The following is an 11,134-nucleotide window of genomic DNA, read 5'->3' on the forward strand; positions in this document are numbered from 1 at the left end:
CTACCTACCTCGCCCCCCTCCCGCCCCGCCCCAGCGCATCCTGCTGGGCACGCAGCACCCGCGCCTCCTGGCAGTTGGGGTGAACCCGGCTGCGCGGCAGGGGGCAAGGCGCCGTGCAATCCCTCGGGAGGCTGCGTCCAGCCCCCGAGAGCGCTGGCGGTTACTCCCGCAGTGGGGCAGGCGTGGGAGTGGGCCCGAGCAAACCCTGGCGCTTGCAGAGCTCCGGGGAAGAGTGGGGGACCCTGCCACCCAGGAGCCAGCCTTGTCCTCTTACCCCGGGGCCGAGAGGCTCAGGGGAGAGCCCCAAAAGTGGGGAGAGCGTGGCCTGTGGGGCCAACTCGGTGTGTCTGAATGACTGGCAGGGAGGTCGAGGCACTCGCTGCTGCCCTACCGAGTGGGGCGACTCCCAGCCCCTGCGCCCCAGAACGCGCACCTGCGGCCTTCCAGCTGCACCTGTTGCGCATCGCTCAGCCCATCCCCGCCCACCAACCTATGCAGCCCCAGGAAGTGACAGATTTCTTTCTTTTTCTTTTCTTTTCTTTTTTTTTATTAAAAACAAAACAAAAGTCACGGATACAGGGTGGTCTCCCCAAACAGGCTCAAGGTGGTCTCCATCTCGTGAGTCAGTTGTTGCCCTTTTTAAAGTGCTGTTACATCAAGAGGTTAACAAGGAAACATAGACAAAACCAAACCCAAAGGGGAAATGCAAAACGGGGCTGGAAATAGGTCCAGGAGAAGGGAGCAAAATAACTTACAGCATAAATAAAACGGAACCCAATAGGGAACCAAGAGAGACTCACAGTACATTTATATCCATTGCACATAGCCACTGTGTCGTCAGGAACAAGTTTCAGAAGTGGACGGGACGGGGGAGCGCCGGGCCTGCGCCAGCGAAGTTTTGCTACATCGTGTACACAATCGGGGGTCCGAGGCCGAGCGGGGCGGGGGAGGCCCCCCTTCCCCATCTTACCCCCTGCGGTCCAGTTAACCCCATGAGGTCCGGTGCCCTGGAGTTCAACGGTGGGGCGAGGTGGTATTTACACTTGGAAACGGAGAAGGGGCCCTGGGCCGAGGCGCCCGGGGGGCGGGCGGGCGGGCGGGCGGGCGGGAGGCTGTCTGTACATCGGGCGGGTCCGAATGGCTTGTTCCTCGCTCTGGGCCGCCGCGGCCGCGGGCATTTCCAGGAGGAGAGCAGCATGGCTTGAGGGCGCAGGGGCGGCCGGGCCGGCCCTAGGGCAACAGCGGGGGCTTGAAGGAGCAGTTGCCAGTGCAATGGCGGGGCGTCAGCATCTTGCAGGAGAAGTGGTGCAGGGCGTCGTGGGCTTCTGGAAAGACAGTCGGGCAGGCCGAGGTGGGCACCTCGCCGGCGTGGCCCACGGGCTGGTCCACTCGACCCCCTGCCCACCCCCGGGTGCCACTCACCCCCTTCGGGCTCAGGGGTTCTCAACGGATCAGAAAAAGGCAGGAGTGTAGGTGAGAAAACTGGGCGATTTAGAACCACTGCTCTGGTTCAGTAGCCCCATTATACAGAAGAGGAAACTGAGGCACAGAAAGCGGTAAGTCAATCTGCCCACGGCTAGATTTGGATCCCAAGGCGGATTTCCCAATGCCAGGGGCTCAAGCGGTTCTTAATACCCATTCTATCGTTCTAGAATTATTTCCCCATCACAAAAAAGAATTCCCATTTTCCTCCTCTCAGCTTTTGATCTAGGTAGACCTGGCCTTCCCCCTCACAGCCCGCCATTTACTCATTCACTCATTCATTCGCTCATTCACCATCCATTCATCCGCCCATCATTCGTTCATTCATTCATTCATCTATCCATCCATTCGTTCATTCATTCACTCATTCATTCAGTGGCACAGCCAGAGCCTGGCAACAGTCCTATCTTTGTTCCTCGGCATCCGCACCTTTTAATTTCTGCTGGATGGCATAGCGCGCCTTCCGCTCTTGGTCCAGTTCGTTACACAGAGTGTCTGGAAGACATGGGGAGGGGCCGGTGAGGAAATGAGACCACCCTCCAGCCCAGCCGGCCGGGGTCACAGCCCGCGCCTCACCCTCTCCCCAGCGCTCAGCCCCTCCAAGAAACAAATCCGGGAGATGGAGGAAGGAGTATCAGTGCTCCAAACTGCAGCCTGGCGGAGGGAGGAAAAAGCCTGGGCTGGCGCTTAAAGGCAGACGGATCTAACCAAAATTAAAGCAAACTTAGGCATTACTTCCCAGGTAATTTTACGCCTCGATTTTTAATTTAGAAACCATGGAAATTGCCGCGATAAGAAGTTCAATCACTCCATGTAATGATGCCTGCAAGCCGTTTGCTGGGCTCGCTTGCCATTCTGAGGCTAATCAGAGTATACAAAGGATATTAAATAAAAAAAATAATTGTTAAATTACCTTCAATTTAAATCCAAATGACTGAGCCAACATTGAGGCTTCTGCCAGACTGAGAGGCAGTTACGGCCCCGTGCGCGCGCTCACCTGACTCCCGTCTTACCTCTGACAATTTGCAGCTGTTGCACCATTTCTTCTCGATAAGCCAATTCCCTCTTCATTTGATCCTGAAAATTATCTGTGCAAATTGATTAAGTGAGAGCTGTGACGCACAGCCCCCTCCCTCGGCCCCATTTCCCCACGCTCCCCATTCCCACCCCCACCCCTGCGGGCTCGGGGCCTAGCCGGGAAACCCGGGAAAGGGAGGGTGCTGGGCAGCTGCCTGTCCCGGGGTCCCGGTGTGCAGAAAGAAGGCTCTCATGCTGAAGTGGGGTGAGGTGGGTCAGGAAGGGGGTACCTTTGAGACTCTGAAATTCTCGCTCCAGTTTCTTGCGGAGCTCCATTTGCTCCAGGAGCAGTTTTTGCAATTCGTCTGTGGGGGTAGGGGGTGGGAGGAGAGTGGGAGGTAAAGGTGGGTGGGGAGTGCGGGACTCAGCTCCCCACCCCCCAAAGGTCCTGGAGGTCCTGCTCTGGCCATGAGCCCTGAGGTGGGAGTTGTGGAGCGGTGGGGCCAGGAGGTAGAGGCCCTCTACACTGGTTTTCCATTTGCTTCCATAGGATTTGGGTGTGTGTGTGGGGGGAGGTGTTGGCCAGGAGATAGGTTGCCCAGGAGAATTAAAATTCAGGGTTGTAGATGCCATGTTGGGCTTCTAGGCCCTGGTTCCAGGCACTAACCAGCATGGTATCTGCTTTAAGTTGTTCTTAACTCCCTAACCTTAGAGGCTGGCCCAGGACTTGATTTACCCCTCCAAATGACACACCTAATCCCTCCCTTCAATAATAGGAGCTGGGTAAATCTGGTCAAAGACTTGGATCCCTGCCCTGGAAAAATACCTGTACTCACAACAGTTTGTTCACCATTTCAGGGGGTCCCAGGACCCCAAATCCATACTACGAGCTCTCATATAAAGCACCAATGATTTTTAAGGTAATTGTATACCTTATAAAATCTGTGACTTGGAAGAGTGGAAGACCATCAATGCTTCTCCCCCTTCCCACACCAGTTTGCAAGCACATATCTGGGCTGGTTGGGGGCAGGGTGATGGATAGCAGGTGGATGTGGAAAGCACTTATGCCCTCAGAACCAGCTACAGAGGGATGGATGGCAGGGGCTGCCCTGACCTTGGAGCTATTGGGATCAGAGTCCTCCCTATGTGGAGGCTCTCTAAGAAATCCCGCCCCAAGCAGGTGCTGAGAAAACACAAAAATGGGAGGTAGAGGAGCAAAGTGGGGTCAGAGGCTTCTATCCTCTGTGCCTCAAGCCACACTCTCCCCCATGAAGGTGAAGCAGCAACCCAGGATCCCATTCTGAAAGGCTCTATTCCCCCCCCCAATTTAGGGTGCATTTGGTTGGGGGTGGTTATATGTTAATTCCAGGAAAAACTTAACCTCTCAGATATTCCTAAAATAAATGCCTCCTTTCCACCTTGCTTTTTAGAAAAAGTCCGGTCTTCCAGTGAGTTTGGGAGACACAAATTGCCCTATCTGATTGTCACACGCATCAAGTTCTGAGGATCATTACTCACTTCTCTCTTTTACTGTGCTCTTCACACAGGCCAATCTCGGGAATCCAAACTTCTAACGAACCTCTAGGGGTCTGGTTCACTCACACCCTCCCCCTTCCCCTCCCCTCTACCTCTATGCCAGCATCAAGTGCCCAGAGGATTATCCTTTCTACTCAATGAAAATTGACCCCCCCAAAAAAAAAGAAAGAAAAAAGAAAACTGATTCTCCAAGAGTCCTGTCTTCCCACACACTCCCCTACAAGAAGGGTGCCTCTACCCCAAGCAGAGTGTACTCCCATTTCACAGATTTAACCTCACCTCTGGCCAGGTTCTCGATATCTTTCTCCACTAGCTGAGTTCCTGTGACATCCAGGGTGAGCCCATCTTCACCTGAGATACAAGGGCAGGTTAGAGGGATTCTACGCTGGGAGAGGCCTTGGGAGGGGAAGGGTGAGCTGCCGGGATCTGTGCTACGTCAAGGAGCTGCTCCACATCTTCCGCCTTTAGAAGAGACAGTTACAGGTATGGAGTGCCACCTACCCTCCAAGCTATCAGTTTAGGGGTGTAGCTCTCATTTTAGAGAGTGACCCACTGAAGGACAGTGGACTCACATAGGCTATCTTAGGGCAGGAAGTGCTCTCTGACCTACTTCATGTGGGTGATGGTGTCTGTCATCTCTTTTTAGTACACTATCCCTTTCTTTTACCCGGAAGAGCCCCAAACCCACTAAGGAGGAAAACAGCTCAGGAAACCTGGCCTGCACCTCGCGCGCGCTGTTTAAATGTGTATCCGCCAGCCGCACGCGGGGCCCAGCAGCCGCTTACAGTCCATCGAAAGCCCTTCTCGCAAGCCCTGGCCGGTGGGACCTGCGCGACCTGGGCCCCAGCTTCTGGGTGCGGGTGCGGTTGGCGCGCAGGGGTCCTAGGGCTCACCTCGGTCTGTATTTGCGGGACTTGGTTGGGAGATACTCCTTTGGTCTGGATAGGATTTCCTCGTTTCCAAATCGTCGGCGGTCGAGTGATTGTCTTCCTTATCTGGTTCTTAAAGGCAATAAACCGAGTTTCAAGGAGAAGCAAAGAAACCGTGACCCCGATACGGCCAGAGCTGCCACGGTCGGGGCGCCCGAGCCCTAATTAAAAGTGTCGTGGCCGCCGCTGGTTCCCGGCTGTGCGCCTGGGCTTGCACCCTCAGGCTTTGGGCCGGGCACCCCCTCCCCCGCGCGCGGTCTGCTCCTCTCGCGCTCCACGCCCCCTCCCCAGCCCCCCGGAAAAGAACAAGACGAGCTGCCGAGCCCACCAGGGACGAGCGACCTACATCGCGCGCAGATACTGGGGCACCGCGAGCGCGCGTGGCCGCCGGCTCTGCCTACGCCGCTCCCGCCGAGAACGCGGCCCAGGCGGCCCCCCGCGCGGGGTGGTGGCAGCGGGGGAGGCATCCTTCCCGGGGCTTGGCCTGCCCGGATCCGCGAGGCCCTCAGCCCCTCCTCTTCGAGCCCCTGGGGCCCGGCGCTAGGGCAGGGCCCCCCCACCCCGGGGCCGGGCCGCGGCCGCCTGGCGCTTCGGGGGCATCCAAGCGCGCGGCCGAGCGCCCGCACCCTGCGCCCTCACGCGGCCTGCCCCCGGAGGACCTCGGGGCCCAAGCACTGCTGAATGAGTGAGGTGCCAGGCGGGATTTTAAAAAGGATCTGACCCAGTGTGTGAGGTGTACGGGAGCGTGTTTATGTGCGGTGGACAGGGCGGTTCGTTAAGTGACCAAACGGTGGAAGTTACTGGGAGTTCCGCTGAGTTCCCTTTATTTTTCTGTCCGTCGCCCCCTTTCTCTTGCTCTCTCTGCCTCTCCCTTTTTCCTCCTCTCGGCTCCCCTCGCAGCCCACCCCTCCCCCCGCCCCCCGCCCCGGCCCCGGCCCCGGCCCTCCGCCCGCGGTCCCCACGTCGCATTGGCCAGCGACCTCGGCAGGGGGGCTGGGGGCGTTACCGTGGGCCTCGGGGGTGCAGAGGTAGGAGGCCGCGGGCCCCAGCGCCGCCGCGCTCTTCACATGCTCGTCCCGCTCTGGCGCGTACACCTGCGGCGGCCGAAAATGACAGGCGGTTAGGGGGGCGCTGGAAGCGGATCGGGGCCGCCCGGCCCCGCGCCGCGGCCGAGAGGGAGGCGCAGGTCGGCTGGCGCGCGGACCCGAGCGCCCCGCGCCCTCCGAGGCCGCTCCGCCCGTTGCAGCTTCGGGGTCATCAGAAAGACAAAGCGGCTCTCGAGCCGAGCCAGGGCTGCCTGTTCCCAGCGGCACCCGCCACCCACCTTCGCCCGCCTCCTTTCCCGCGTCTTCCCGCCAGCCCTCGCCCAGAGTCCCCGCATAAATGACGCCTTTCGCATCCGGCTAATGATTCGTGTTTTAATGGACCTGATGGAAATGTACAGGTGTGCGCACCCACTTTCAGAAGAGCCAACGATTTCGGCTTAGTTGCGCAGCCCCGACCCGAACCCGTGGCCCAGCCAACCCGGGAGCCGTCCCCCGCCCCCCCACATCTCCCCACCAGCCGTCTGGACAGCCGCCTACCAAGGAACCCGGCGGAACTCGGCGGTTCCCAAGGCCCGAGTTCAAAGGGGCTCAGAAAGCAAGGAGTTGGGGTGGAGGGAGATTCCGGGCCCGGCGTTGCTGGGGCCCGGCTTGAGCGGGGCGCCGGCCTCTCCTCTCCCTACCAGCCCGGCTTCCCCGGGACCCTGACCCCCCCTCCGGGTGGGTGCGCCACGGGCCCAGCCTCGCAAGCGCTCTTCCCCGGCACTGGGTCCCTTTCTCTGCTCCACGTTCCTCCCCCAGACCCCTTTTATTTCTCGCTCTCAGTGTTACGGGCGGTCTCCACCTCCCCTCCCCCACACTCAACACAAACCTAGCACACCCGTCTCTCAGGCCTGGGCGCGCCCTCCCCACCTCCCCACCTCCCCACCCCCCGGATTTTCCGAAACCCTCCCCCTGCGAGGTCCCGGCGGGTTGCACGGCGCTGCGGGAGCGGGGCCTGCCGCGCCTGCGCCTACGCCCGCTCGGGACAGGGTTCCCGACCCTAACTCGGCCAGCGGCTGCCCCACAGCCCCGTGGTGCCGCGGGGTAAGCGAGGAGGCGCCCCCAGCGAGGCGGGCGCGGGGCTCACCTTGGCCGGCGCGGGGCCCCCCAGCGGCCCGCAAGGCTCTCGCAGCTCATAGCCGCCGCTCGGCGGGCTCCTCTCGGGTCTCCGCACCACGTCGTCGGCCGCCAAGTCCCCAAAGGTCGGCCGGCTGGCCGAGGGCAGCCCGGGGCGGCGCCGGGGACGGGGGCTGCCGCCGTCGGGGGAGTCCGTGGGGCCGTCGGCGCCCGAGGAGGCGGCCGACGGGGGCCCTGCGGGCTGGTCGTTGTCCGCGCCGCCGCCGGCGCTGGGCGCCCTGGGCGCGCCCGGCTCGGCCTCGCCCGGAGCGCCGTCCTCGTCGGGGAAGCGGTTGGACTCCACGTCCACCTCGGGCTCGTCGGCGGTGTCCACGTCGGGCGAGGCGGAGTGGTAGCTGGAGCTGCCCTCGCTCAGAAAGTCCGGGCTCACGTACCCGCCGGCGGCCCCCGCGCCCGGCCCCGGCCCCGGCCCCGGCCCGCGGGCAGCCCCGGAGCCGTAGGCGTCGCGGGCGCTCCCGTAGAGCTTGGCGATGCTCTCGGCGTCCTTGACCACCGGCCGGAAGGCCGACACGTAGGAGCCTTTGCGCGTGGGCGGCGGCGGCGGCGGCAGCGGGGCCAGCGGCGGCGGCAGCGCGTCCTCGGCGCCGTCCTCGTCCAGCGGCCCGCGGGACAGCGCGCTCGGGCAGCGCTCCTCGGCGCCCAGGCCTCCCTCCTTGGCCGGCTCGGCCGCGTCCAGGGCCTCGGGGCCGCCGCCGCCTGCAGCGGCCGCCGCCGCCGCCGCCGCCGCCGCCACCGCGGCCGCCACGGCCTTGGCTTGGCTCTGCGCCGCGGGGTAGGGCGGCACCGGGAGGCTGCCTGCCGCCGGCCAGAACATGGGGAACGTCGGGTACACGGTGGCCGCGGCGGCCGCTGCCGCCACGGCCGCTGCGTCCTTGGCTGCCCCGGAGGGCTGGTGACCCCAGAACATGCCGCCGCCTCCCGGGCCGGGGCCTGCCCCCGGGGGCAAGTGGCCAGATCCCGGCCCGCCCGCGCCTCCGCCTGCGCCCGCGCCCGCGCCGCTCCCGGTGCCCGGGCCTCCCTTGGGCTCGCCCGCGCCTAGCACCGGGTCGTCCTTTTTGGGGCAGAGGCCGAAGGCCGTGGGGAAGCCGTAGGGATGAGGGAAGAGCGGCGGGGGCAGCTTCTGCAAGAGGCCGAAGCCCTTGCTGGGCACCGGGATCACTGGGTAGCTGCGCACGCCCGCGGCGCCACCAGGCCCTCCCGGGCCCGCCGGGCCGCCGGCTCCCGCCGCTAGACCCAGGCCCCGCTGCGGATGCGGGGGAGGCGGCCCAGGAGGCCCGGCGGCCTCGTCGTCGCCGCAGCGTAGGGCTTTGTGCGGCGGCGGGCCGGGGGCCAGCTCTGCGCCGCAGCCCGGGCCGCCCCCGCCGCCGGCACCGCCCTTCCCCTGCGCACCCGCCCCGCCGTTCGCGCCGCCGCCGCCGCCGCCTTGCAGCGAGAAGGTCCGCTTGCGCGTGCCGCCGTTGAACATGGCCTTGACGTCCTCCCAGGCGTGGCTCAGTTCGTCTGTGGCCGACTTGTCGCTGAGTTTGAGGTGACGGCGCCACGAGTTGAAGTTGGCGGCGTCGGGCTGCGTGTACTTGGCGTCGGGTGTGCGGTGCGAGTGGAAGATGAACTTGTTGGGCGAGAAGTACATGCTGCAGTAGCCGCACTTGATGCACTTGGCGCGCGAGCTGTTGTAACGCGCGGGGATGAAGCTGCCGCGCGAGCCCCACGCGCACTCGTGCACCACGTCGAAGGCGAAGTTCTCGGGCAGCTTGGGGGGCTTGTGCTCGCCCAGGAACGACTTGCACAGGCGCTCGGCCTCGCGCTTGGTGATCATACCGCAGCGGCGCGACGAGATGGGCATGGCCCCGGCCCGACGCAGGATCTCCAGCTGCACCGGCGTGCACTGCACGCACGTGATGCCCAGGGCCACGCGGCGGTTGTGGATCTCATTGTAGCTGTAGTTCTTGAGCAGAGTGTTGGAGATCTGCGCCAGACACAGGCGCTCCTGGCCGTCGATGACCAGAGACACGATAGGCACCCCGTACAGCGACGTCTCGCCCACCTGGTTGGGTTTGAGAGCGCTGGAGCCCGAGTAGGGTTGCAGCTCCTGCTTCGAGGTGGGCGAGGAGTTGCCCTCGCGCCCCGGCCCCAGCTGAGTGGTGAGAGCCTCCATGCCGCCGCTCCTGCGAAACAGAGAAAGTAGACAACAGATGAGCCATTTTCAGCGCCACTGTGGCTCGGCCCGCCCAGCGGGGCGCGCCGACTTGGGCGCGCGGGGAAACTTGGCTACAGGGAGTCCAGGCTCATTCGCCCCCCGCCCCCCTCCCCCAACCCCCGGACGGGAGCCTTTTGTTATCCAAACGCGTGCTGGCGCCACAACAAAAGCCCCTGGGGCTTGGGGAAGAGGAAGGGGGTAATTGAGACCTCAAGAACGCCCCAATTTTGCTTTCGGATTGTGGAGGAAGTGGGGCCCAGAGACGGAGAGTGACTTGCCCAAGGCCACACAGCAAAGCCATTGCCTAACCCAGGCTTCCCAACGTCCAGATCCGCGCGCGCCTTTGGCTACCCTCGCAGCCGGCCCTACCCGCCCGGGTCCTGAAGCCCGGACTTCGGGGACAGGCGGCCCCTCTGCTCAGTCGCGCACGCACGCGGGCGGGCGGGGGAGGCGCTGGGAGGGGTACGGACGGGAGGGAGGGGCGGTCACTGCCCATCTCCAGACAGCAGGGGACGGGGGGGGGGGGCAAGGAGAAGGAGGAGGGTCCCGAGGCCGCGAGGGAGGGGGAGAGGCTGAGGGGACCGCTGTTCGCGGTGCTGAACCCGGCTGGCTCTCCGAAGCGCGCCGCGCGCGCCCAGCCCCCGGGGCGGCCCCCACCGCACCCAGCTCCGTGCGGAGCCGGTTCCCCGGGATAACGGCACTGGTTTCCACAAGCCCGAGTTTCACCTTCCATGCCCGGAGCCTCGCGTTCGTTGAGCAGAAAGATTCCGGCTGGAAATACAAACCGTTTTTCCCCCCAGCCATCAGTGGAACCGGGGTCATGCAGTTCCTAACCACATTTTCTGCATTTTTAGCTGCGTTCCGGACCAAAGCTGGTTTCCATCCGGGTCAGCGCGTGGGGACAGACAGGTTCTCGAGGAAGTTTCTCAGGAGCCACACTTCTCCTTTGCTTCCGACAGCCCACTCCCTAAGTTTTCCTTCTTCTTCATATATGCCTTTCCTGCTCAGGCCAAATGCAGCCTCTCCGGGCTCTGGACTTCCTCTTTGGGGGGCATCTCCTCCCTGAGTATACTTCAAGCCGGGCTGTCCCAGCTCATCTGGGTTGAGAGGAGTCCTGGCCAGGGTCAGAAGCCACAAGGGTCCAGGTCAAAAGTTGCTGCTGGTCCCGCGCTTTGATCTCTGGCCCAAGCAGGGAGGCAGCCTCTCCCGTGGACCTCAGCAGCAGGAGGACCCAGGAACGGATGCGCGGGGCCCTCTAGGTCGCCTGGCCCAGCCACGTGTCCTCAGACACCAAAGGCTCCCATCCGGCCCACGGCTGCAGGTGCTCTTGTGGCCCAGGCAGCTTGACCCCGAAGGCCCCTCCGCTACACTCGTCAGGAAAGGCCAATCCATTTTCAGAGGGGCAGCTCCAGGCTGACTGGGGATCCGAGTTCAAAAGCTTCATCCAAGAGACCGGGCTCCTCTCTTTCCCTCCTGCTGTTCGTCTAGGTGCCCCCCGTCTGTCGATCTTATCTGGCCCTGAGCTGCCTGTCTCTCCCAGCTCGCTCCTCTTTCTCCCATCTGTCCTCATACCTTCTTCAAGTATCACGCTATTTATCTGTTATCTGTCTGTTTCATCTTCATCTCCGCGGATCGAATTGAGACAAGTTGACCCTCCTTTCACGTTGAAGTCCCTTGCAACATCTTAGGAGGCAAAACCACTGTCCTAACTCCCCGGCAGAGGCGAGCCCCGCGCCCCCTCCCTCCCCAGG

General features: G+C 63.1%; 1 protein-coding gene across 1 annotated transcript; it reads right to left on the reverse strand.

Moving 5' to 3' along the window:
- Positions 1-1,230: 1,230 nt before the first annotated feature.
- On the reverse strand, positions 1,231-9,684 carry SKOR1 (SKI family transcriptional corepressor 1). Its single transcript, XM_055320207.1, has 9 exons — positions 9,593-9,684; positions 7,137-9,351; positions 5,971-6,058; positions 4,929-5,036; positions 4,315-4,386; positions 2,790-2,864; positions 2,496-2,570; positions 1,912-1,977; positions 1,231-1,325 (listed from the first exon to the last, which is right to left on the reverse strand). Exons 1-9 carry the CDS (start codon positions 9,682-9,684, stop codon positions 1,231-1,233), a joined length of 2,886 nt encoding a protein of 961 aa, XP_055176182.1.
- Between the last annotated feature and the right edge of the window lie 1,450 nt (positions 9,685-11,134).

This window comes from Nyctereutes procyonoides, unplaced genomic scaffold, assembly GCF_905146905.1.
Source record: "Nyctereutes procyonoides isolate TBG_1078 unplaced genomic scaffold, NYPRO_anot_genome, whole genome shotgun sequence".
Classification (NCBI taxonomy): domain Eukaryota; kingdom Metazoa; phylum Chordata; class Mammalia; order Carnivora; family Canidae; genus Nyctereutes; species Nyctereutes procyonoides.

Excerpts from the sequence above, each read along its gene's own strand:
- SKOR1 (XM_055320207.1), bottom strand. The coding sequence starts at position 9,684 with ATGGCTTTGCTGTGTGGCCTTGGGCAAGTCACTCTCCGTCTCTGGGCC. Across the intron at positions 5,037-5,970 it reads CTGCACCCCCGAGGCCCACG|AACCAGATAAGGAAGACAAT; the intron begins GTAACGCCCCCA and ends ATTGCCTTTAAG. Across the intron at positions 1,326-1,911 it reads CATCCAGCAGAAATTAAAAG|AAGCCCACGACGCCCTGCAC; the intron begins GTGCGGATGCCG and ends CTGTCTTTCCAG.